The sequence below is a fragment of the Symphalangus syndactylus genome, chromosome 10 (genome assembly GCF_028878055.3).
Source record: "Symphalangus syndactylus isolate Jambi chromosome 10, NHGRI_mSymSyn1-v2.1_pri, whole genome shotgun sequence".
In the NCBI taxonomy this organism is placed as follows: domain Eukaryota; kingdom Metazoa; phylum Chordata; class Mammalia; order Primates; family Hylobatidae; genus Symphalangus; species Symphalangus syndactylus.
Window position 1 is genome coordinate 115,518,777 of NC_072432.2, and position 27,010 is coordinate 115,545,786.

General features: G+C 40.1%; 1 protein-coding gene and 1 long non-coding RNA gene across 5 annotated transcripts in view; one reads left to right on the forward strand and one right to left on the reverse strand.

The window, feature by feature from the left end:
- The window catches only part of PPP3CC (protein phosphatase 3 catalytic subunit gamma), a 108,480-nt gene that overhangs the window by 61,724 nt on the left and 19,746 nt on the right, over window positions 1–27,010 (forward strand). For all 4 annotated transcript variants that reach the window (XM_055295640.2, XM_055295639.2, XM_055295641.2 and 1 more), the window contains exons 4-6: window positions 1,017–1,128; window positions 14,023–14,168; window positions 18,127–18,266. In XM_055295640.2, the coding sequence (XP_055151615.1) occupies window positions 1,017–1,128; window positions 14,023–14,168; window positions 18,127–18,266 (398 nt within the window). The remainder of the gene's footprint in view (window positions 1–1,016; window positions 1,129–14,022; window positions 14,169–18,126; window positions 18,267–27,010) is intronic.
- Window positions 4,016–26,509, reverse strand: LOC134731663 (uncharacterized). The gene is made up of 2 exons (XR_010114129.1): window positions 26,442–26,509; window positions 4,016–4,376 (listed from the first exon to the last, which is right to left on the reverse strand). It is a non-coding gene; the product is annotated as an uncharacterized lncRNA (long non-coding RNA).

Sequence of the window (27,010 nt, forward strand, 5' to 3'; positions counted from 1 at the left end):
TGATTGTTTCTGTATAAAAGGTCTATTTTTTTTGTTTGTTTTGAGACAGAGTTTTGCTCTTGTTGCCCAGACTGGAGTGCAGTGGCGTGATCTCGGCTATGGCAACCTCCGCTTCCCGGGTTCAAGCGATTCTCATGCCTCAGCCTCCTGAGTAGCTGGGGTTACAGGCATGTGCCACCACGCCCAGCTGATTTTGTATTTTTAGTAGAGACGGGGTTTCTCCATGTTGGTCAGGGTAGTCTCGAACTCCCGACCTCCGGTGATCTGCCTGCCTCAGCCTCCCAAAGTGCTGAGATTACAGATATGAGCCACTGCACCTGGCCCTTTTTTTTTTTTTTTTTTTTTAAGATGGAGTCCCCCTATGTTACTCAGGTTGGCCTTGAACTCCTGGGCTCAAGTGAGCCCCCCTGCCTTAGCCTCCTGAGTAGCTGGAACCATATGTGTGCCACTGTGCCGTAGGGCTATTGATTTTGTATATTAATTTTATATCCTGCTAGTTTACTGAATTATTTTATTATTTGAGTTAATTTTATCATTGATTTTGGGGGGGTTATATCTGCAAATAGAGATAGTTTTATTTTTTCTTTACCCATTCTTAACCCTCTAATTGAGGTATAATCCCATTGGCTAATACCCTTACACCAGTTTTGAACGGTAGCAGAGATAGTAAATATTCTTGCCTTGTTCCTGGTCTTAGTGAAAATGCCTTTAGTGTTTTGGAATTAAATAAAATACAGGTTTTAGGACTAATATATATGTGTGAGTGGCTTTCTGAGAGAGTTCTAGATATTTAGATAGAACATGAGAACAGAGATTAGAGAGAGATTTCTATGAAGGCTACTCTATACTCTGTCAAATTCTAGGACAGTAAGTATATCACGTTCAGAAGGTTTCATTTTTCAATTTGGGAGTAACAATGAGATATGCCATTACAGCAAGTCATTTGAATTATATAAATTGTGTTTATGCATTATAATGGTCACAAAGAAAATTTTATGCTTGAATTTGTCTTGTAGTGTGTGCTGTATTTATGGAGTTTAAAGATTAATCATCCCAAAACATTGTTTCTGCTTCGGGGAAATCATGAATGCAGGCATCTTACAGACTATTTCACCTTCAAACAGGAATGTAAGTATAATCACTCCTCTAGAACCTTTTTAGTTACCCTTTAACCTGTCCTAAGTAAATCAAACATAAAGAAAAAAGAAACTAATGGAATTCAAATGCTTCCTGTCCTGTTGTTATTTTTTTTCACCTGCAAAGAACTAAGACTCTATCTTCTAAGACATTTATTTTGAATATAACTTTTGGGTTCCCCCTTGTGTATAAAATAAATAATTTGGGATATTTGGAAAGCATAGAGAAGTCTAAAGAAGATAAAAATGTCCATAATCAGGTTGCAGTGAGCTGAGATCACACCACTCTACTCCAGCCTGGGCGTCAAAGCAATATTCCGTCTCAAAAAATAAAATAAAATAAAAGTGTCCATAATCATGCCACTTAGAGGTAATCACTGTTATCACACTATTTGAAATGTGGTCTTCCATTCTTTTTTATTATTATGAAATAGTTCAGGTATATATATATCTGTATATATTTTAAAAATAAAATTGGGCTCATATGTACTGTTTAATACATTTCTGTTTCACCTACTATAGTAGCATTTTTTCCATATCATTAAGTATTTTTGACAACATGGTCTGTAAGCGTTATTTTAATTTTTTAAAAGTATTCCATCTTACGAACACGCAATCATATATGTAGCTAATTTAGTAACAATCATAGGATATTTAGGTTGTTTCTAACTGTAACTACTACTGTAATAGTAAAAATAAGTTTAATATAAAAGTAGAATTATTGGCCGGGCACAGTGGCTCACGCCTGTAATCCCAGCACTTTGGGAGGCCGAGGCAGGTGGATCACAAGGTCAGGAGTTCAAGACCAGCCTGGCCAACATGGTAAAACCCCTGTCTCTACTCAAAATACAAAAATTAGCCGGGTGTGGTCATGCGTGCCTGTAATCCCAGCTACTCAAGAGGCTGAGGCAGGAGAATGGCTTGAACCCGGAAGACGGAGGTTGTGGTGAGATCCTGCCACTGTACTCCAGCCTGGGCAACAGAGTGAGACTCCGACTCAAAAAAAAGAATAGAATTATTTTGAAAGTCAAAACGTTACTAGCTGATTTAAAAAAACAGATAACAGTGGGAGGCTGAGGCTAGACGATCCCTTCAGCCCAGGAGTTCTACACCAACCTTGGCAATACAGCGAGACTCCATCTCAAAAAAAAAAAACTCATAGATTTCCTTGACTAGCATCTAGTACTCATAATTGGCTGCTCACTAACAAACAGTATGATGCTGACTATGTTGGGGATGTTTGGGAGATCCTGCCCCAGGGCATTTGCCTTTTTAGTTCTTTTCCCAGATCTCTATCTGCTTATAAGACATACATTCTATTTCATTCATGTCATTTATTCCGAGATTTTCTCCTCTGGTTGCTTTTCTAAATCATAATCTCATCATTTTACCCTCATACCCTGTTTCTTTTCATAGTGTTTATCAACACCTGAGATTTATCTATATTTATTTGTTGACTGTCTTTCTCTGCCACCAGAATGTAAGCTCCATGCTAGCAGGGGTATGTTTTGTTCACTGTTGTTTTCCCCAACACCCACAGCAGTATTAATTGCTCATAGAAGTTGCTTATTAAATACTGGTTGAGTTCATTTGAATGAATGAGCATCTGTGATTTGTATCTTTAGAACAAACTCTCGAAAAAGAATTTCTGGGTTAGAGGGCACGCACATTTTAAAGACTTTTGGCATACTCTAAAGTAGTCTTCCAGAAAATATGTATATTGGGTTATATGCCAAAAAAATTTTTTATTTTTGTGATGAAAGTACTGAAATAAAAGCAAAATTTTACCTGTTTTGACTTCTAAAATGTTAGCATATTCTCTATAAAATAAGGAAGCTAAACTAAGTATCTTGGGTCCCATCTGGCTCTAAAATCTACCCCTTTTAACGAAACCTGAATATATAAATATACTTTAGTGTTCATATGGTTGATATTTTGATCATGGATTTCATTTTGTATCTTATTCAGATTTTTCTGCAGATTATTATCTTAGAAGAATATATTATAAAATATTTAAACTTTTATTCCAAAAATAATTTTCAAAGTTAAAAAAACTTTTACATTTGTTTTCAGAGACTCAAAGTTTATTAATCTGCCACAGATCCCTTTACTGATAGGTAGATTGCTATTTATAGTGTTTCATATGCTCATGTGAATTCTTGCTACCAGTATCTTCTTACATTGGAGATGGTAGTTGTAATGACAACCTCCCTCCTAGTAGAGCCTCGAAGAAAAGGTCTTTGTTATGAAAAGAAATTTTAGAGGATAATCACTTCTTAAAAAGTCCCTCTGTCAAAAGTCAGCTACAAGAGGGCAAGACACAAATCCTTCCAGCCCTTGGTGACTTACTGGAGTAAACACTTTAAATCAGCAGCTAATTACCAGGAAGTTTTAAATCTACTGTTGGTGGATGTTTAAATTGGTGTAGGTTGAGCATGGTGGCTCATGCCTGTAATCCCAGTACTTCTGGAGGCTGAGGTGAGTGGATCACTTGAGCCCAAGAGTTCAAGACCAGCCTGGTCAACATGTTGAAATCCCATCTCTACAAAAAAAAACACAAAAAATTAGCTGTGGATAGAGGCACTTACCTATAGTTCCAGCTACTCGGGAGGCTGATTGAGGTGGGAGGATCACCTGAGCTCAGGAGTTTACGGCTATAGTGAGCTGTGATCACCACTACACTCCAGCCTGGGAGACAGAGTGAGACCCTGTTCTCAACAACAACAACAACAACAAAGATGTGAGGTATTTGAAGAGCAATTTTGTAATATATTTATAAATTTTAAGTGCATATCCCCTTGATCTAGCAATTTCATTTGTAGGAATTTATTATGCAGATTGTATTACTTTTTAAATGCTGCATAAAAACTTATCACAAATTTAGTGGCTTAAAAGAACACATTTATTATCTCATAGTTATTGTAGGTCAGAAGTCCAGGCCACAGTGTGGCTAGATTCTCTGTATAGGATCTCACTGAAATCAAGGTGTTGCCAGAGTTTCAGTTCTCATCTGGGGCTTAGGGTCTTTATCCAAGGTCACTTGTTGGCAGTCCTTGTAACTGTAGGATTAAGGTCCCTGTTGTCCTGTTAGTTGTTGACCAGGGATGACTCTTAGCTTCTGGATACTGCTTGCAGTTTGGTAACATGTCGCCTCCAGTGGTAGTTCCCAATAGGAATGTTTGCTTTTTTCCAGGCCTGCCTGAATGCATCTCTCTGACCTTCTCTTCTGTGATCAGCTAGCTGGAAAAAAAACCCTCATCAGTTTTTGAAAGGCTCACCTTAGGTCAGGCATGATGGCTCATGCCTATAATTTCAGCACTTTGGATGCCAAAGGGGAGAGGATCACTTGAGGCCAGGAGTTCAAGACCAGCCTGGGCAACATAGTGAGACCTCCTCTCTACCAAAAAGAAAATTAAAAAATTAGAATTCAGTCAGCCTGCATGGTGGCACAAGCCTGTAGTCCCGGCCACTTAAGAAGCTGAGACTGAAGGATAGATTGAGCCCGGGTGTTTGCGATTACAGTGGGCTATGATTGTGCCACTGCACTCTAGCCTGGGTGACAGAGTGAGACCCTGTCCCTAAAAATAAATAAATAAGTAAATAAATGTTCACCTGATTAGATCAGGCCCTCCCAAGATAATCTTTCTTTTGCCATATAATGGGACAAAATAATGGGAGTCTCATCATACTTACAGTTTTCATCCACTGAAAGAAGAGTGGATTATACAAAGATGTAGGTCAATGTGGGTCGTTTTAGAATTCGTCTACCACACAGATATATTCACAAAAAGATAGTAAAATATGGATGCTTAAGGATGTTCACTGCAGTGTTAATTATAACAACAACAACAACAACAACAAAAAGGTAATCAATATGTCAACAAGACAGTGATGAAATAAGTGATAATATGCTTTTGAACAATGGAATGCTAGGCAGCTATTGAAAGACCAAGGTGGCCAGGTGCAGTGGCTCATGCCCATAATCCTGCACTTTGGGAGGCCAAGATGGGGGCATTGCTTGAGCCCAGAAGTTCAAGACTAACTTGGGCAACACAGTAAGACTCTTTCTCTACAAAAAAATTTAAAAATTAGCTGAGTGTGGTGGCATGTGCCTATAGTTGCAGCTACTTGGGAGGCTGAGGCAGGAGGATTGCATGAGCCCAGGAATTCAACGCTGCAGTCAGCTATGATCACCACACTCCAGCCTGGGTGACAGAGCAAGACTCTGTCTCCAAAAACAAAAGACAGACAGACCAAGGTAGACCCATAATATGCACTGATATGGAGAGATGCTAAGATATTTTATAAGCCATTTGCAGAGCATGTAAATGGTCATCTCCTTTGTAAATTAAAAATATATAATGTACAGAAGAAATCATTAACAGTGGGAGGTTGGGTTAGGAGGACTTAAGAGTTTTTTGTTTTTTTTTTGTTTTTGTTTTTTTTTTTTTAGATGCGGTGTTGGCATGTTGCCCAGGCTAGTCTCAAACTCATGCAATCCTCCAGCCTTAGCCTCCTAAATAGCTGGGACTATAAGTGCATACCATTGCGTATGGCTTACTTTTAATTTTATATACTCTCTAGTATTGTTTGAATTATTTTTTACCACCACTATGTACTACTTTTGTAATTATTATTATTTTTCAAATTGGTAATTTAAAAATTACCCAGTTGGGGCCCAAGCATTTGAAAAGCTTTGTAAACACCCAGGGTAGTTCAGCTGTGTGCTGCTGGTTAAGAATGACGGCTCTGGAGTCTTTAGGAAGCTTCTACCATCCGTCATTTGGGAACCACTTCACCAAATACAAAAATTGGAAATATTTTATATTATTTTTCTAAACCAAACTTTGGGGTATTCCTTAACACCTTCATTTCTTAGCTGGGAAAATTAAATAATGTGTATCGGTTAACAAATGCCCTGGAATGTAATACTCAATAAAAGCTAATTTTATGAATTAGGAGTAGATACGTAGTGAAGAAAGCTGCCTATGGCTGCCTTTGTTTTGAATTAAGTTTCAGAGGTTTTTTTAGGTGACATTTTTCTTAATTATTCTTCTGTCTTATCAGAATTTTTTTAATTTTTGATTTCTATGGGTATATAGTAGGTGTATGTATTTATGGGATACTTGAGATATTTTGATACAGGAATGCAACGTGTAATAATAACATCAGGGATTTTTTTGACAGACTATTTTTAGAAGATGGAACAATAGGTCCTGGAAACATTTTAAGTATCTCCTTTTGCCCAGAATTTCTTACCCCAGGTTTTTATTTGCTTTTCACATGATTTAACTGTAGTTAAACTTGATGGCTTTCTTTTTCTCCTATCTACCAAGATAGTCCTTTTTTTTTATTATAATGCTGCATCTGAAATGTAAATAAATCTTGGAACAAGCACACAAATTCACGTATAAGTTTAAAATTTTATTCCTGTATAAGAAGAGAGCATGTGTGTGGCTCTGCATGGGTGTTTTTACTGATAAGCTGATCTCTCTTCAGTGGCCACTGTGGCTTCTAGAATTAGCGTCTTATCATTAGTAAGGGAGGCTTAGTTCCAGATTGTGCAGCTGTAATCTTGTTCATGTTTTCAAGAGGGAGGTGGGTGAAGGCTTTTCTTGTATCAATCTTAAATTGCTTTATAATGCAGAGATTTTTTAAAAAATATTCCTTTCTTTATGGAAAAGTATAATTTTTTTTCCTTTTTAAAAAAATTGATGTATAATAGTTGTACGTATTTTTGAGGTACATGTGATATTTTTACTATATGTATACAATGTATAATTATTATCAAGTCAGGGTAACTGCAGTATCCATCGCCTCAAACATTTATTTTTTCTTTGTCTAACAGTTAAACAAAATTTATTTTTTTAAGAGACAGGGTTTCATTCTGTTGTCCAGGCTTGAGTGCAATTGTGTAATCATAGCTCGCTGCAACTTTGAACTCCTGGGCTTAAGTGATTCTCTTGCCTCAGCCTCCCGAGTAGCTGGGACTGTAGGTGTGTGCCACCATGCCTGGCTAATTTTTAAATTTTTTGTAGAGACTGAGTCTCACTTACGTTGCCAAGGCTGATCTTGAACTCCCCAAACGATCCTCCCGCCGTAGCCTCCTAGAGTGCTGAGATTACAGGTGTGAGCTAAATTAACTAACAGTTAATTTTTGACATATCATTTGTTTTTGCAAAAATATTTCTTCATTGTTACGTACTTAGAAAGCAAGAAACATGGTGCTTGCCTGCCTGCCTGCCTGCCTGCCTGTCTTCCTTCCCTCCCTCCCTCCCTTCCTTCCTATATAGCTGGGACTATATAGCTGGGACTCCCTCCCTTCCCTCCTTCCCTCCTTCCCTCCTTCCTTCCTTCCCTCCTTCCTTCCTTCCTTCCTTCCTTCCTTCCTTCCTTCCTTCCTTCCTTCCTTCCTTCCCTCCCTCCCTCCCTCCCTCCTTCCCTCCTGTCTTGCTCTGTTCTCCAGGTTGGAACACACTGGTAAAATCATAGCTTACTACAGCCTCAACCTCCCAGGCTCAAGTGGTCCCTACACCTCAGCCTCTTGAGTAGCTGGGACTACAGGCACGAGCTCTCATGCCCAGCCTATTTTTATGTTTTTATGTATTTATTTATTTATTTTCTTTGAAGGAACCTCATGTTTATATTATTCCACAAATACTCTGGGTCCAAGCTCATAGCTCTGGGTCAGAGATTCTAAAGTGAATGAATTTCTTATGTCCACGAACCTTTTTTTTTTTTTTTTTTTTTTTTTGACACAGAGTCTCGCTCTGTCGTCACCCAGGCTGGAGTGCAGTGGCACAATCTCGGCTCACTGTAACCTCCGTCTCCCAAGTTCAAGCGATTCTCCTGCCTCAGCCTCCTGAGTAGCTGGGATTACAGGTGCGCACCACCACGCCTGGCTAATTTTTATATTTTTAGTAGAGACAGTTTCACTATGTTGGTCAGGCTAGTCTCGAACGCCTAACCTCGTGATCCACCTGCCTCGGCCTCCCAAAGTGCTAGGATTACACCGTAAGCCACCGTGCCCGGCCCTTCCACGAACCATTTTTTAAAATGTATAGTTAAATAGCTTACTGACAAGTTCCAGAAACTCCTGTAATTTTACTAATGAAAGCAGTATTGTTATGACAACTGGATTTTTAAAAAAAATAAACAAATATTGTTTGTCATTGCTCATTGCAGCATTTTTTAGAGTAGCAAAAGATGGATCTAATTAGATTGTGGTATATCCATAAAGCGAAATACTAGGTAGATGTTAAAAAATTACAAAGCTCTCCTGTAGGGGAGGCAAAATTTTACCTTCACTCTCAGGGTTTTTTAGCTGGGCCTGAGAATTAAATTGACATAAATTAATAAGAGAACATATAAATTTATTTAATATAAGTTCTACATGACATAGGAGCCGCTATAAGAAAATGAAGATCCAGAGACTCAGAGCTGAACACTTATATGCTGAATCGGACAAAAAGTAGTAAGTTGTGAAAAAGTAACTAAATGATGTGAGGAGGCTAGAAGATAAGAGTTATTTGAATTCAGTCTCAACTATTAATCCTTGGTGATAACAATGTTATTTTCCTTCTAGTACAGGGAGGGCATCTTTCTTTTCTTTTTTTTTTTTTTAACTTTTATTTTAGGTTCAGGGGTACATGTGCAGGTTTGTTATACAGGCAAACTTGTGTCATAGGGGTTTGCTATACAGATTATTTTGTCACCCAGGCACTAAGCCTAGTACCCAGTAGTTATTTTTTCTGATCCTCTCCCTCCTCCTACCCTCCATTTTTAAGTAAGTCTCAGTGTCTGTTGTTCTGGGAGGGCATCTTTCAAATAGGAATTTCGTCTCCTGCTTTTAAAAAGCAGCATGAGCCGGGCACTATAGCATGTGCCTGTAATCACAGCTACTTTGGAGGCTAAAGTGGGAAGATCGCTTGAGCCCAGGAGTTTGAGACCATCCTGGGCATGTAACAAGACCCCGTTTCAAAAAAAAAGAAGAAGAAACAGCATGAAGGCCAGAGTGATCTTCTTGTACCTGTGGTTTTTCATGTGCCTTTAACTCGAAGTTGTCAGTGTGCCAGAGTGGTGTATTTTGGGGTGGCATATTCTTAACTCCATTCTTCATCTGAAGAGGTGGCATGATAGCCAAAATATGTTCTTACATACAAAAAGCAAGTAAAGAACAGGACATATATGCTATCATTTATGTAAAAACCAAAAGGATGTTTTGGAAAGAGAAGAAACATATATATCTGCATGTGTTTGCATAGAACATCTTTGTAAAGACACCCAGGAAACTGGTAATATTGGTTACCTGCAGAGAGAGAGCAGGAGGCACATTATACACTTTTGTGGCTTTTAAAATTTGAGCTATGTTGGGGCCAGGCACAGTGGCTCACGCCTGTAATCGCAGCACTTTGGTAGGCCGAGGTGGGCAGATCACCAGGCCAGGAGATTGAGACCATCCTGGCTAACATGGTGAAACCCTGTCTCTACTAAAAATACAAAAAATTAGCCGGGCGTGGTGGTGGGCGCCTGTAGTCCCAGCTACTCGGGAGGCTGAGGTGGGAGGATGGTGTGAACCCGGGAGGCGGAGCTTGCAGTGAGCTGAGATTGTGCCACTGCACTCCAGTCTCTCAAAATAAATAAATAAATAAATAAATAAATAAATAAATAAATAAATAAAGGCGGAGCTTGCAGTGAGCCGAGATTGCGCCACTGCACTCCAGTCTCTCAAAATAAATAAATAAATAAATAAAATAAATAAAAAATAAAAAATTTGAGCTATATCTCACGCCTGTAATCCCAGCACGTTGGGAGGCTGAGGTGGGAGGATCTCTTGAGGCCAGGAGTTCTAGGTTGTAGTAAGCTATGATAATGCCACTGCATTCCAGCCTGGGTGAAAGAATGAGATCGTGTCTCAAACAATAATAATAATAAATAAATAAATAAAGCAAATAAAAATTGAAACAAATATATCATCAGTGACTAGACCAGATTGTGATTTTTTGTAAGTAGTGCTGACTCTCAAAATTGCTTTCAAATAATTTTGTTGAAAATTTTGTTTTGTTAATGTTGTATTATTGATACTAGTTAGAACTTGTATCAGTGTCATCCTATGGCTGTAGTGCATTTTCCCTTCACTATAGAAATAACTGTTTTATGGGATATATCTTAAAATTTGTCTTGAAAATAAAGCACTTGAATCAGCTAATTTAACCTCTGGGAATTATGTATTTGGCTATTTAGATTCTCTTATTCAAAATCTTATTTAAAAATAATGATTAGGAGGAATATTAGAGGGTCATTAAGAGCATGAACAGGTTTAAGTCCCAGTTCTGCCAGTTACTAGCTTGCAGCTTTGGGCAGGTAAGCCTAATTTCCTCAGTTTTTAAATGAAGACAGTAATAATACCTACTTCCTAGGGTTTCTGTGAGTATTAAATACTTTCATCAGTTAACACTTAACATAGTATGTACTAAGTGCCAGCATTATTCTGCATGTTTTACATAAATAAATTCATTTAATCCTCACGGCAACCCTGAATCTACAATTTAGGGTGTTATTATTATTATGGCCATAGATGAGGAAACCAAGGCACAGAGAGTTAAAATTTTTATCCAAGGTCCCATAGCTAGTACGTGGAGGGGGCTGAGGTTCTTCAAATCGGGCAACAAGTTCCAGACTCCATTCTCTTCCACTACCATGCCATGCTAAATGCTTAACTCACTGACAGACACATCATGAGCCTTCAATACATTTAAATAATAAAGGTAATATAGGCCAGGTGCAGGTGCAGTACCTCATGCCTGTAATCCCAGCACTTTGGGAGGCCGAGGCAGGAGGATTGCTTGAGGCCAGGAATTGAAGACCAACCTGGGCAGCATATCGAGACCCTGTCTCTACAAGTAATTTTTAAAAATTAGCTGGATGTGGTGATGTGCGCCTGTAGTCCCAGCTACTTAGAAGATTAGGCAGGAGGACCACTTGAACCTAGGAGCTTGAGGTTACAGTGAGCTACAATTGTACTACTGCACTCCAGCCTAGGCAACAGTAAGATCCTGCCTCTAAAAAAATTTTTTTAAAAGGTAGTATAATAATAAATGTTATTATATAAAGATTACATATTCATCATAAAAAGGAAAGAACAGCTAAACTAAGAAAAATATAGATACCGTTGTCAATCTAACCCCTCAGAAAATTAAATGTTGGTAATTATATATGCAATTCATATACTTCGAAAAAATAAAGATGGTAACCTTTCATAGCCTATTTTATTCACATATTAATATAACATGAACTTCTTTTTGCTTAATTTTTGACCTCCTGTATTAATTTACAAAATGACAATACACTTCATTACTTGCCCAGACTTGGCATTCTTTTTTGGAAGTAGGCTAAGGAATTATTTTGAGTCATTTTTGGGATTGAAAGGCATTTATCAATGTAAGATGTTATGGAGCATAAATTAATAAGTAATTGAAATTCCTACCTATATTCAAGTGTAGAACTCCCATGGAGGAGTTCCTTACTGACACTGGCAACAGAGGGAACTCTGGTTCCTAGGATTTTCAGGAGAAAAAGTCAATCACTGACCATAAATTAAAGAGTTTTCTGTTTGTTTTTTACTTCCAACAGACTTTATGGCCAATGCTGGATCTACTTTGAAATGAGCAAAATTTAAAACAAAGCAGAGTATAAGGACATAACTGTAAGGAGAGGCAATGATGCATAACACATGGTTCTTATTAACTTTGAGCTCCTAATAAAGTTAGCATATGTTGTGGAATAGATTATGCTGACTGCTGTAACAGCAATACAAAATGTTCTGAAAACCTCAAAGAAACCCACAGGCTCCCTTAATGAACTCAAACCCTGATCACCCAGTATTGGCGTTAAAGAGAAATCTTCACACTTAGGGATGGAAGGCCTTACAACCTCAAGCGTGGTCTGCTCATTTACACCTTCCTTAGGGATCTCTCTCAATCATTCCTGCCACCCATATAGTACTGCAGTCTGGCCCAAATCTGGACCCATCATTCTTCACTTTATTCCCCAAAGCCTTGCCAGGACCAGGCTCTGATCCTTAAATATGTCTTTCTAAAGGCTTGGAGATCACAAAAAGGAAATAAACACAGAAATAATTACCAACTAGATAGTCTGACTCACTCGATACAGCTTTGTTTTCTGGGTCCTGTAGGCCACCTCATCTTCCAGAATCCTAGAAGAGAAGGAGCTCACGGTTCTGCAGGGCTGCCTGACTATACTTCTGGTCTTCTCTACCCACACACATCCCTGAGCACAGCTTGACTTTTTGAAACCAAGGCCAAGGAAGAAGAAAATGTTCCTTTTTCTCTTTAAATGCCCTTTTCCAGTTTCCGACCTATTATTTCATGACTTTTCCTTTCCAGAGATTTGTAGAGACTCCTCCTTCCACCCACTGATGTATTTCCTTATTCTGCAGCCCCAAGTTGACAACCACATCAAAATATAATTTATTAAGCCAAACATTTATTTTTTATTGTTTAGAGACAGAGTATCACTCTGTTGCTCAGGCTGGAGTGCAGTGGCACTATCTTAGCTCACTGCAGCCTCAAACTCCTGGGCTCAATCTATCCTCCCACCTCAGCCTCCCAAGTAGCTTGGACAGCAGGTGTGTGCCACCACAGCCAGCTAATTTTGTTTTTTAATTTTCTGTAAAAACGAGGCCTTGGCCGGGCGCAGTGCCTCACGCCTGTAATCCCAGCACTTTGGGAGGCCAAGGCAGGCAGATCACGAGGTCAGGAGTTCGAGACCAGCCTGGCCAACATGGTGAAACCCCGTCTCTACTAAAAATACAAAAATTAGTCGGGCATGGTGGCTTATGCCTGCAGTCCCAGCTACTCGGGAGGCTGAGGCAGAAGAATCGCAAGAACCCGGGAGGCGGAGGTGCAGTGAGCTAAGATCCCACTACTGCACTCCAGCCTGGGGGACAGAACAAGACTCCGTCTCAAAAAAAAAAAAAAAAAAAAAAATGAGGCATCACTGTGTTGCCCAGGCTGGTCTCAAACTCCTGACCTCAAACGATCCCCCCACCTCAGCCTTCCAAAACATTGGGATTACAGGCATAAGCCACCACACCAGCTTAAGCCAAATGTTTTTAGAGAAAATAGAATCAAGACATTTGTTTACAGACCTTAAAAATCATGAGCAAAAACATTATTGACATTTTATTGATGTCTCTTAAGACTCCAGTTTCCACTTATATATCTTCAACACCCTAAGAGATCTTTAAGACCCAATAAAATATTCAGACTCACAAGACTACCATGGACCCTAGTTGTCATCCATATACTTAGAAGGATATAGGTCAGGAAGGGCAGCACTGGGCGTTCCTTTTCAGTGGAGTGGTCCTCACAGGAGTGCATACCGCAGTCCAGCAGCTTTCCATCTCTCTTGCCCCATCCCATCTTCTCACCATCTCAGGTACAAGGAAATATCCACAGTGGGAAGATTAGGGAGCCATCCTGGTAGAGAAGCCTCGTGCATCAAAAGTGTCAATGTGTGTTGTAAAACTATCTTCAGAGGAGCCCAAAGCTATAGCTTCCCACCAGGTAACTGGGTAATTTTTACCACAAGCCAGTTGCCTAATAACAGTGGACAGTCACCTTATCACGTTTCCAAGCAACAGAGCTGGAAAGTTAATCCAAGATCACACTTGTCTTTAAGAGGAGAGAGGTATTGTTAACCTATTATCCACAACTTTTCAAAAGTATCTTTACAAAGATAATTGTGCTTTCAAATTATATAAAATAAATGGCTCTAAAGTAGCTTCATATTCTCCTGGCCTATATCCTTTTTCAAATGTGATACATTTTAGTTCTTCCATTGACTGGTTTTCCTTTTTTGTTAGGTCGAATCAAATATTCGGAACAGGTATATGATGCCTGTATGGAGACATTTGACTGTCTTCCTCTTGCTGCCCTCTTAAACCAGCAGTTTCTCTGTGTACATGGAGGAATGTCACCTGAAATTACTTCTTTAGATGACATTAGGAAAGTAAGTAATCTTTTATTATTCTCATAGGGTATATTTTTAAAATGTGTTGGGTTTTTTTTGTTGTTGTTTGCTTTGAGATGGAGTCTCTCTCTTTCACCCAGACTGAAGTACAGTGGTGCTATCTCAGCTCACTGCAACCTCCGCCTCCCTGGTTCAGCTTCCTGAGTAGCTAGATACAGGTGCGCACCACCACACTTGGCTAATTTTTGTATTTTTAGTAGAGACGGGGTTTCACCCTGTTGGCCAGGCTGGTCTTGAACTCCTGACCTCAACTATCTGCCCACTTTGGCCTCCCAAAGTGCTGAGATTACAGGTGTGAGCCACCGTGCACGGCCTAAAATTTGTTTCTTATTGCAGTCAACCAATATATTTTTAGCTGAAATCTTTCAAATATAGATAATGAAAAGTAAGAAAATGGAAGTTACCTCTGATTTCATCACTATAACTACTGTTAACATTTTGATATGTATCTACCACAAATTATAATTTTTTTTTTGTTTTGCTTTTTGCATAGATATGTTTTTATTTCTCTTGGAATAGATAGCTAGGAGTAGAATTTTACAGTCATATGATACTTCTTTTTTTTTTATTTTTTTGCACACAAAACAATAAACATTTTCTAAAAGTACATACAAACAAAAAGATGCATATCAAACATATTAGGAAGGTTGCACATGGGAAGACGGAGAATAGAAATGGGGGGTGGGAATTAAAGAAAATAAATGAGAGAGGGACTTTGTATGGATCAATGAGTAACTCAATCCTCTATTTGACAAAGAAGAAGGAGAAGGAAGAGGAAGAAAAAGAAAGTGGGACAAAGGATCAGAAAGGGAGGAAAATAGAAAAAATTAGAGTATGACTCCAGGGTAGACCTGTTTTGTTGTCGCTTGGTTGGTTGGTTGGTTTGTCAGTGGTATTTTTCATATGTTTCGCCATGTTGGCCAGGCTGGTCTCGAACTCCTAGCCTCAAGTGATCAACCCGCCTTGGCCTCCCAGAGTACTGGGACTACAGGCGTGAGCCACCACGTCCAGCCCCCACATTGCTTCTGGCCTCTGCGGTAGACCTCCCAGAGGGGGCAGCCGGGCAGAGGCGCTCCGCACTTCCCAGATGGGGCGGCCGGGCAGAGACGCTCCTCACTTCCTAGACTGGGTGGCGGCCGGGCAGAGGGGCTCCTCACTTCCCGGACAGGGCGGCCGGGCAGAGGCGCTCCTCACATCCCAGACAATGGGTGGCCTGGCAGAGGCGCTCCTCACTTCCACACGGGGCGGCTGGGCAGAGGCGCTCCTCACTTCCCAGACGGGGCGGCCGGGCAGAGGCGCTCCTCACTTCTTCCCAGACGGAGCGGCCGGGCAGAGACGTTCCTCACTTCCCGGATGGGGTGGCGGCCGGGCAGAGGGGCTCCTCACTTCCCGGATGGGGCAGCCGGGCAGAGGCACTCCTCACTTCCCAGACAGGGTGGCCGGGCAGAGGCGCTCGTCACATCCCAGACGATGGGTGGCCGGTCAGATGCGCTCCTCACTTCCCAGACAGGGTGGCGGCCGGGCAGAGTCGCTCCTCACATCCTAGACGATGGGCGGCCAGGCAGAGGCGCTCCTCACATCCCACACGATGGGCGGCCAGGCAGAGACGTTCCTCACTTCCTAGACGGGGTGGCGGCTGGGCAGAGGCGCTCCTCACCTCCCAGATGGGGCGGCCGGGCAGAGGAGCTCCTCATAACCCAGATGATGGGCGGCCGGGCAGAGACGCTCCCCACCTCCCAGACGGTGGGGGGCGGCCGGGCAGAGGTTGCAATTCCAGCACCCTGAGAGGCCAAGGCAGGCAGCTGGGAGGCGGAGGCTGCAGCGAGCCAAGACCATGCCACCGCACTGCAGCCCGGGCAACACCGAGCACCGAGTGAGCTAGCCTCCGTCTGCAGTCCCAGCACCTCTAGAGGCCGAGGCGGGCAGACCACCGGAGGTCAGGAGCTGGAGACCAGCCTGGCCGACATGGCGAAACCGCGCCTCCAGCCAAAGGGGAAAAACCAGGGAGGGGTGGTGGCACGCGCTGGCAATCCCAGGTAGGCCTTAGGCCAGGGGAGGAGAATCACGGGAGTCGGACGCAGGGAGTCTGCAGCGAGCCGAGTGTACTCCAGCGTGGGGCACAGAGGGAAGAAAAGAAAGAAGGAAGGAAAGAAAGAAAGGAAAGAAAGGAAAGGAAGGAAGGAAGGAAAGAAAGAGAGAGAGAGAGAGAAAGAAAGAAAGAAAGAAAGAAAGAAAGAAAGAAAGAAAGAAAGAAAGAAAGAAAGAAAGAAAGAAAGAAAGAAAGAAAGAGGGAGGGCGGGCAGGGAGGGAGGGAAGGAAGGAAGGAAGGAGAAGGAAAAAGAAGGAAGGAAGGAAGGAATTAAAATTTTTAATGAGCTGTATGTTTTTACCAACGAGAAAGCTAACATTCTTATAGTATAGTCCTGAAATTTTGAATTATATCACAGTGCAAAAGGAAGGAAACCAGGGTTCTAATCACAGTCCTGCCATTAATTGTGTAACCTTGACCAAGTTATTGAACCTCTTAGTCACATTTCTTCTCTATGAAATGAGGAAGTTGGAAGGGATGGTCTGAGGACACTGCCAGCTCCAAAATGCATTGGCTTTGACATTTTAGATGATACAGTTTCATTGTTTTCCTTGCCTTCCTTGGTGATTATTATTTCCAAGATTCTGTATCTTCATTATGGAAAAAGATGGCCAATTTTTAATTGTACATGGTCCTCTTATCTTCTCTACCTTTGAATTCTTCTACCTGTCTCTCTCTTTTTTAATCAAAGTGGTGGATACTCATCCTCTCTTATAGGTACTGAGACTAAAGATTTTTCTGTTTATAAAACTATTTTCTCTGAAGAAAGTCTCCTCAGGGTGAGAGGGTGTAGCTATACGTACTGGCTTTTCTCTTGCCTTACTGTCTTTTAAATAACCAGCATTTCTCTTTTACATAGTAAAATATGAATTTTATAATTCTGAATCAATTGTATCAATAAAAAGCTCTTTCACACAGTAGAAATTCTCTTCTTGGCATTCAGCTATTCTATTACTTGTTTTCTCTTGGTTTTTATGCTTTGAACTAAAGCAGCAGTGACTAAAGGCTTAAGTTAATAACTCATATTGAAATACCTCAACTGCATAGACTGAAAAGGATAAACACCCTTACAAAATTAGCATTCTTTAAAATAAAGAAATCTCCACTGGAATGAGGTTTGCAATGAACAGAACCATTGTGAAACATTTCTGCTCTCATGGTAACATTGGCTCACCTAGACAATTAAAATTAATTTTATATAGTCATAGTCTTTCTAAAATAGTATATCTCTATAGTGGTTGATTTCACATTTGAATTAAATTAGTGCTGCTTTACGATTAGGATGTAAGAGGGTCCTTTACTACAGTATGGTTAGATGACAGGGATGTTTATAAAAATTTATTGCAGGCCTGGCGTGGTGGCTCATGCCTGTAATCCCAGCACTTTGGGAGGCTGAGGAGGGCGGATCACCTGAGGTCAGGAGTTGGAGACCAGCCTGACCAACATGGAGAAACCCTGTCTCTACTAAAAATACAAAATTAGCCAGGTGTGGTGGCACATGCCTGTAATCCCAGGTACTAGGGAGGGTGAGGCAGGAGAATCGCTTGAACCTGGGAGGCAGAGTTTGCAGTGAGCCGAGATCGTGCCATTGCACTCCAGCCTGGGCAATAAGAGCGAAACTCCGTCTCAAAAAAAAAAGAAAATGTATTGCAGAAAAATAATAAAAATTATGTGTCTAAAATTGTTAAGTGTTCCTTTTCTTGCAGGAAAATCCTTTAGGGGCACACTGGCTTCTCTCCTAATACATTCTTGTGGGTGAAAGGGGTTTTTCTTTGACACATACTAGTTTCCAAGAAGCCTTTTGCTCTCCTCCTGATTTTTTTCTTTTGGCTTTTGTGTGTCTTCTAGTTAGACAGGTTTACGGAACCTCCCGCCTTTGGACCTGTGTGTGACCTGCTTTGGTCTGATCCCTCAGAGGATTATGGCAATGAGAAGACCTTGGAGCACTATACCCACAACACTGTCCGAGGGTGCTCTTATTTCTACAGGTAAGCTAGTCCTTGAGGTCGAAAATTATGAAAGGAAACTGTAATTCATTTCATCAGTATTTTTCAGCATTTTATATTTCAGATCTGTGTAGTATAAGCACTCCTGTTTAATTTTTCGATTAATAGGAGGCAAGAAACTTGTTTGTTTGTTTGGCTTTTTATATTTTCTTAGGTATTATGCCTTAAGAAGTGTAATACACCAAACAAGATTGGACATCCTGCAGTGCTCTGATATTTTTGTCTGACTCTAAGTGATCTAGACTATTTGTTCCTAAACATTATCTATACACTTTTTTTAAAAAATTAAAGCTTTCTTGGCTCTTTCCCCAGAGATTCTGATATACTAGGTCTGAGAGGAATCCTATTGTATTTTCAAAAGCTCTCCAACTTTTGTAACCACTAGTATAGACTAAGATATAAAAAGAACAGGACATTGTGAACTAAGCCTAGTACATTTCCTGGAAGTTGGCTGTTGTTTTAAATTTCACAGGAGCTTTCATTATGATTAGACACTCAAAAATAGGAAGACAGGCAGGGCGTGGTGGCTCACGCCTATAATCCCAGCTCTTTGGGGTGCCTAGGCGGGCAGATCACTTGAGGCCAGGAGTTCGAGACCAGCCTGGCCAACATGTCAAAACCCCATCTCTACTAAAAATACAAAAATGAGCCAGATGTGGTGGCAACACGCCTGTAATCCCAGCTAATTGGGAGACTGAGGCAAGAGAATCACTTGAACCTGGGAGGTGTAGGTTGCGGTGAGCCAAGATTGTGCCACTACACTCCAGCCTGTGCAACAGAGCAAGACTCTGTCTCAAAAAAAAAAAAAAAAGGAAGACATAGAGAAGTTGGAAATCTAAATTATTTTTAATCCCAGTATTTTATTGTGGCAAATAATACATGTATTTATTTCCCTAAAAATCTCTGTTAATTGGCTAAGATAATGTGTTCATTAGAATACACACATGCACACACACATGAAACTTTGATTTTGCCATTACTTTTAGCATTCTTCTAAACAACCTTTTTTCTTTAAAAAAATATTTTTTTAAATTTTTGTGGGTGCATAGTAGGTATATATATTTATGGGTTATATGAGATATTTTGATACAGTCATACAACGTATAATAATCACATCAAGGTAAATGCGGTATCCATCACCTCAAGCATTTATCCTTTGTGTTACAAACAATCCTGTTATATACTCTTTTAGTTATTTTATTTTTTGTTGTTTTTTTTTTCCACCTTTTTTTTTTTCTTTTTTGAGATGGAGTCTTGCTCGATCGCCCAGGCTGGTGTGATCTCAGCTCACCACATCCTCCACTTCCCAGGTTCAAGCAGTTCTCCTGCCTCAGCCTCCCGAGTACTGGGATTACAGGCACCCACCACCATGCCTGGCTAATTTTTGTGTTTTTTAGAGATGGGGTTTCACCATGTTGGCCAGGCTAGTTTGGAACTCCTAACCTCAAGTGATCCACCCACATCAGCCTCCCAAAGTGCTGGGATTACAGGCGTGAGCCACTGTGGCCGGCCTCTTCTAGTTATTTTAAAATGTACAATTAAATTATTATTCACCATAGTCACCCCATTGTTTAAATCTCACAGTATCAAATACTAGGTCCTATTCATTCTTTCTGACTGTTTTTTTCTACCTATTAACTATTCCATTTCCCCTCTTACTACCCTTCCCAGCCTCTGGTAACCATCATTCTACTCTCATCTCCATGAGTTCAATTGTTTTAATTTTTAGCTCCTACAAATAAGTGAGAACATGTAAAGTTTGTCTTCCTGTGCCTGGCCTATTTCACTTAACATAATAACCTCCAGTTCCATTCATGTTGTTGCAAATGACAGGATCTCATTCTTTTCTATGGCTGAATAATATTCTATTGTGTATATGTACCACATTTTCTTTGTCCTTTCATCTGTTAATAGACACTCAGGTTGCTTCCAAATCTTGGCTATTGTGAACAGTGCTGCAATAAGCATGGAAGTGCAGATGTCTCTTCGATATACTGATTTCCTTTCTTTTATATACATACATAGTAGTGTGATTGCTGAATTACATGGTACTTCTGTTTTTAGTTTTTTGAGGAACCTCCAAACTGTTCTCCATAGTAGTGTACTAAACATTCCCACCAATAGGGTATGAGGGTTCCCTTTTCTCTACATCCTCACCAGCATTTATCATTGCCTGTCTTTTGGATGAAAGTCATTTTAACTGGGTGAGATGATATCTCATTGTAGTTTTGATTTGCATTTCTCTGATGATCAGTGATATTGAATACCTTTTCATATACCTGTTTGCCATTTTATGTCTCCTTTTAAGAAATGTCTATTCAGATATTTTGCTCATTTTTAAATTGGATTATTGGATTTTTCCTATTGAATTGTTTGAGCTCCTTACATATTCTGGTTATTAATCCCTTGTCAGGTGGATAGTAAAGAGTCTTTTTTTCTTTCTTCTTCTTTTTTTTTTTTAATTTTTTTTTTTTTGAGACAAGGTCTCTCTCTGTTACCCGGGCTGGAGTGTAGTGGCACCATCACAGCTCACTACAGCCTCAACCTTCTGGACTCAAGCAGTCCTCTTGCCTCAGCCTCCTGAGTAGCTGGAACTATGGGCATGTGCCACCATGCCCAGCTGCTTTTTTTATTTTCTGTAGAGACAAGGTCTTGGCTGTTTTGCCCAGGCTGGTCTTGAAGTCCTAGACTCAAGTGACCCTCCCTACTTGGCCTCCCAAAGTGCTGGGATTACAGGCCCCACCCAGCCAACAACCATTTTTCATTCCTCCATGCCAACTTTTCCAGTGACTAATGTGATGAAATCATTTAACTTTTATTTCTTTTTACATTGCTTAAAATAAACAGCATAATACATACTCATTGTTGTCAGAATAGAAATTGGTATAATTTCTGTGGACATCAACTTGGCAATATCTCTCAAAGGCATTTGTACATGGCCTTTGATCCAGAAATTCTACTTCTAAAACTTAATCCTGTGGATATATAGTTGATTCTCATCACTTGTGGATTTCATATTTGTGAATTCCCCCACTTACTAAGATATATTTGTAACACCCAAATCAGTACTTACAGAGGTTTCATAATCATTCATGGGAATGCAGTGTGCAGTGCAACAAAAAGTTTGAGCCACCTCACTCACATGTTCCTAGCTGAGGTTGAACAAAATGACGCCCTACCTTCTTTTTGCAGCCCTCATATTGTAAACAGGCATTCTTTTGAGTTCTATTTAGTGAAACATGTTTTATGTTTTTGTGCTTTTCATGAGTGATTTCACTGTTTAGAATGGCCACCAAGTGTAGTGCTGAAGTGCTGCTGTCTAGGGTCCCTAAGCACAAGAAGGCTGTGGTGTGTCTTACAGAGAAAATATGCGAGTGTTAGATATAAGCTTTGTTTAGGCATAAGTTATGGTGGTTTTGGCCATGAGTTCAATGTTAATGAATCAACAGTGTAAATGACCTAAAGTATTGTTACACAGAAACACATCTGAAACAAGGTTATATATTAATTGGTGGGTGAAAATGTTATGACCGGAGGCTCACAGGAACTTTACCCTGTATTCCCCTTAGCAGTAGTGTTTCATTATTTGCTAATTCTGTTTTTGCAGCAACATTATAGAATGTAGCTACTGGGAATAATGAGATAAAAAATTGGACTCACCCAGGACAGATGTTCCCAGCTGAGGCTGAACAAAGTGATACTCTGCCTTCTTTTATCCCAGGGATAAATCCCATTTAGCCACAGTATATAATCCTTTTAGTGTGTTGTTGAGTTTGGCTTTCTAGTGTTTTATTGAGGATTTTAAAATCTATGTTCATCAGAGATACTCACCTGTACTTTTCTTTCTTCTGGTGTCTTTGGCTTTGGTATCAGAGTGATGCTGGCCTCATAATGTGAGTTTGGAAGAATTCTTCTATTTTTTGGAAGGTTTAAGAAAGATTGGTATTAATTCTTTTTTTAATGATTAATAGAATTCACCCATGAAACCATCTGGTCCTGTGCTTTTCTTTGTTGAGAACTGTTTGATTACTGATTCAATCTCCATATTCGCTATTGATCTGTTTGGGCTTTCTGTTTCTTCTTGATTCAGTTTTGGCAGGTTGTATATTTCCAGGACTCTATCCATTTCTTCTAGGTTTTCCAGTGTTTTGGTGTGTGATTATTTGTAATAGTCCCTTATGATCCCTTTTATTTCTGAGGCATCTGTTGTAATGTCTCCTCTTTCATTTTTTGTTTTATTTATTTGAGTATCTCTTTTTTTCTTAGTCTTGCTAAGGGTTTGTCAATTTTTTTTTTTTGAGACGGAGTCTTGCTCTGTCGCCCAGGCTGGAGTGCAGTGGCGCAATCTCGGCTCACTGCAAGCTCCGCCTCCCGGATTCACGCCATTCTCCTGCCTCAGCCTCTCTGAGTAGCTGGGACTACAGGCGCCTGCCACCACGCCCAGCTAATTTTTTGTATTTTTAGTAGAGACAGGGTTTCACAGTGGTCTCGATCTCCTGACCTCATGATCCGCCCGCCTTGGCCTCCCAAAGTGCTGGGATTACAAGCGTGAGCCACCGCGCCCAGCCTGTCAATTTTGTTTAGTTTTTCAAAAACCAACTCTTAGTTTTGTTGACTTTTTTCTGTTGTTTTTCTATTCTCTGTTTGATTCATTTCTGCCCTAAACTTTCCTTTCTTCTGCTAACTTTGGGCTTACTTGATTCTCCTTTTTCTAGTTTCTTGAAGTGTAAAATAAGGTTGTTTAATTCAGATCTTTTTTGTTTTTTAAATCGGCATTTATTACTATAAACTTTCCTGTAAGTACTGCTTTTGCTGCATCTCATATATTTTGATATGTATATTTTTGTTTTCATTTGTCTTGAGGTTTTTTTTTTGTTTTTTTTTTTTTTTTTTTTTTTTTATAGGATGTTTTGCTCTGTCACCCAGGCTCAATGCAGTGGCACAATGATACCTCAGTGCAACCTTGAACTCCTGGGCTCAAGCAATCCTGCCTCAGCCTCCTGAGTAGCTGGGACTACAGGATGTACCACCATGCCCAGCTAATTGTTTTTAAAATTTTTAGAGGAGACGAGGTCTTGTGGTATTGCTTAGGCTGGTCTCGAAATCCTGATCTATCTAGAGATAATTTTAAAATTCCTTTTTGATTTCCTCTTTGACACAATAGTTGTTCAAAAGTGTGGTGTGTAGTTTCTACGTATTTGTGAATTTTCCTGTTTTCTTAAGTTACTGATTTCTAGTTTCATTCCATTGTGGTGGGAAAAGATACTCAGGACGATTTACATCTTCTTAAGTTTGTTGATACTTCTTTGTGATCATATAGCCTAAAAAATATTCTGTCTACACTTGGGAAGAATTCTATTCTTCTGTTATTTGGCAAAAGGTTTTGTATATGTGTATTAGGTCCATTGGGTCCATAGTGTTGTTCAGTTCTGTTTTTTGCTTATTGATTTCTGACTGGATGATTTATCCATTACAGAGAATGATGTATTGAAGTTACTTGCTATTATTATTATTATTTTGAGATGGAGTCTCGCTCTGTCGCCCAGGCTGGAGTATAGTGGCTTGACCTCGGCTCACTGCAACCTCCGCTTCCTGGGTTCAAGCAATTCTCCTGCCTCAGCCTCCCAAGTAGCTGGGATTACAGGCATGCAACATCATGCCCAGCTAATTTTTGTGTTTTTAGTAGAGACAGAGTTTCACCATGTTGACCAGGCTGGTCTTGAACTCCTGACCTCAGGTGATCCACCCATCTCGGCCTCCCAAAGTGCTGGGATTACAGGTGTGAGCCACCGTGCCCATCCTACTTGCTATTATTTTATTACTGTCAATGTTTGCCTTCAGATCTGTTGTTGCTTTATATATTTAGGTGCTTTGATGTTGGGTACATATATATTTATAATTGTTATATCTTTCTGTTGTATTGACCCTTTTATCATTATATAATGACTTTTGTTCCCTCTTGTGATGATTTCTGACTTAAAGTCTATTTTGTCTGATAAAAGTTTAGCCACTCATGTTCTCTTTTGGTTACTATTTGCATGGAATACCTTTCTCTACCCTTTTACTTTTAGCTTATGTGTGTCTTTAAATCTAAAGTGAGTCTTTTGTAGACAGCATGTAGTTGGGTCTTGTTTTCATCCATTCACTCGTACTATATCTTTTGATTTGGGAGTTAAAGTAATGATTGATAGGTAAGGACTTACTATTACCATTTTGTTGGTTGCTTTCTGTTTTATGGTTCTACTATTCCTCTCTTTTTCTCTTTGTGATTTGATTTTTATTTTTGTAGTGGGGTATTTTGGTTCTTTTTATCTTTTGTGTATCTATTGTGCTTTTTTATTCATAGGGTTTGCATCAAACATTTTATAGTTATAGCAGTCTGTCTTACGCTCAGAAGAAATTACCTTCAATGACTTATACAAACTCTACACTTTACTCCCCGTTCACGCACCTAATGTAATTAATCTCAGGTTTTACTCTATTTTTGAGACAGGGTCTTGCTCTGTCACCTAGGCTGGAGTGCAGTGGTGTGATCTTGGCTCACTGCAGCCTCTGCCTCCCGGGTTCAAGTGATTCTCCTACCTCAGCCTCCTGACTAGCTGGGACTACAGGCACACACCACCACACCTGGCTAATTTTTTATATTTTTAGTAGAGATGGGGTTTCACCATGTTGGCCAGGCTGGTCTCTAACTCCTGGCATCAAGTGATCTGCCTTCCTCAGCCTCCCAGAGTGCTGGGATTACAGGCACGAGCCACCGCGGCCAGGTGCATCTTTGAATATATTATCTCCCGCTTTCCTGGCCTGCAAGGTTTCAGCTGAGAAATTCACTGATAGTCTTATAGAAGCTTCCTTGTATGTTACGTGACAAGCAGATTTTCTCTTGCTGCTTTCAGATTTTTTCTTTTTGAGTTTTAACAACTTAATTATAATGCGTCTCGGTGTTTAACTTATTTGGAGACCTTTGGGCTTCATGAATTGAAATGTCGATTTTCCTCCCCAGATTTGTTAAACTGTTAGCCTTTAGTTTTTAAAAATAAGCTTTCTGCCCCTTTTTCTTCTCCTTAACTCCCATATGCCTGTATTATTTTCACTTGATGTTGTCCCATAAGTCCTGTATACTTCCCACATTCCTTTTTATTCTTTTTTCTTTTTGTCCCTCTAATGGTATCATTTCAAATGACCTATCTTTTAAGTTTGCCAGTTCTTTTCTTCTGCCTGAGTCTGCTGTTGAAGCTGTCTCTTGAGCTTTTCAGTTGAGTCATTGTATTCTTCAGCTCCAGGATTTCTATTTGCTTCTTTTTTATGGTTTCTGTTTCTTTATTAAACATCTCTCTTTATTCATTTATTGCTTTCCTGATTTTGTTTAGTTGTAGTTCACTGAGCTTCTTTAAGATGATTATTTTGGATTCTTTGTCATGCAATTCATACATCTCTATTTATTTAGGGCCAATTACTAGAGCTTTATTAGTTTCCTTTGGTGGTGTCATTTTTACCTGGTTCTTTATAATTCATATAGCCTTGCAATGGAGTCTGTGCATTTGAAGGAGCAGGGGCCTTCCAGTATGGACTAGTTCGTCAAGTAAATATTCTCCTGTAGAGTCCCTGGGTTGATGAGATTGCCTGTGGTATTGTGATTAAGCAGGGCTGAAGCTAGATTATGGAGCTACACTAGGGTTCACAGTCAGTGGGCCTACCACTAGGGGCATGGATAAGTATGTCCCATGGATGGGGAGAGCTGTCTCTGGAACTCAATAGGGTGGGACCCAAGCCGGGTCACAGGCTGGTTTGGGTTTATGTTTGGGTCCAATCAGCAGCCCTTTTACCAGAGAAATGGACAGGCATGATTTCCACAAGGTCCCTGTTAAGGCAGGACTTCCTCTTGGCCACATTAGAGCAGGGCTGGAGCCAGGTCAGAGTGCTGCTTTGAGTCTGCAGTTGGGTCTGGTTGGTGGATCTGTTACTAGGGACATCAACAGACATGGTTCCTTCCCAGGATAGATGAGGCTGGTGGTAGGACTGCAGACAGGTGGGACTGGAGCCAGGTTTACAAGGGACGGGCTGATTCTGGGTCTGTAGCTGAAAGGTCAGTGGGCCTACCTTCTCAAAGCAGCCCTTCCTAGTCTTGGGCTCCACCAAGGTTTCATAACCACCTACCTCAATCCGAAGGTTCTCACAATGGCACTTATGGCCATGGATGGCTTCCAAACTATTGTTTCTGTAGGAGGACCAGGGCTGGAGACGTTCTCTTTTGCTATCTTGCCGACGTCACCTACAACCTACTTTAAAAGTAAATTTTTTCTAATGAGCATAATGAGAAACAAAGATTTTAAAAATAAACTAAATAATTAATGTCTAAGTAATTCCAGGTTAATTTTGTATACTCCAGTTCTTCCTATCAGGTATTTGTCATTCAGAGAGGTAATAGTATGAAAAGAATATTTTAGGAGTATATGAGGATATTATATCTTTTTTTAGAATATGGTTGGCTAAAATATTTACATCTACTCCTAAAATATTCCTGCATAAGCTTGCAGTGAGCCGATATTGCGCCACTGCACTCCAGCCTGGGCAACAGAGCAAGACTCTGTCTCAAAAATAAATATATATATATATGTATATATATTCCTGCATAATATTATCTTGGTGTTGATATTACCTGTGAAGCTGTAAGGATATTCTTTTATTTCTCTAACAATTTGACAATTGAAGAAAAGTATGTGTTG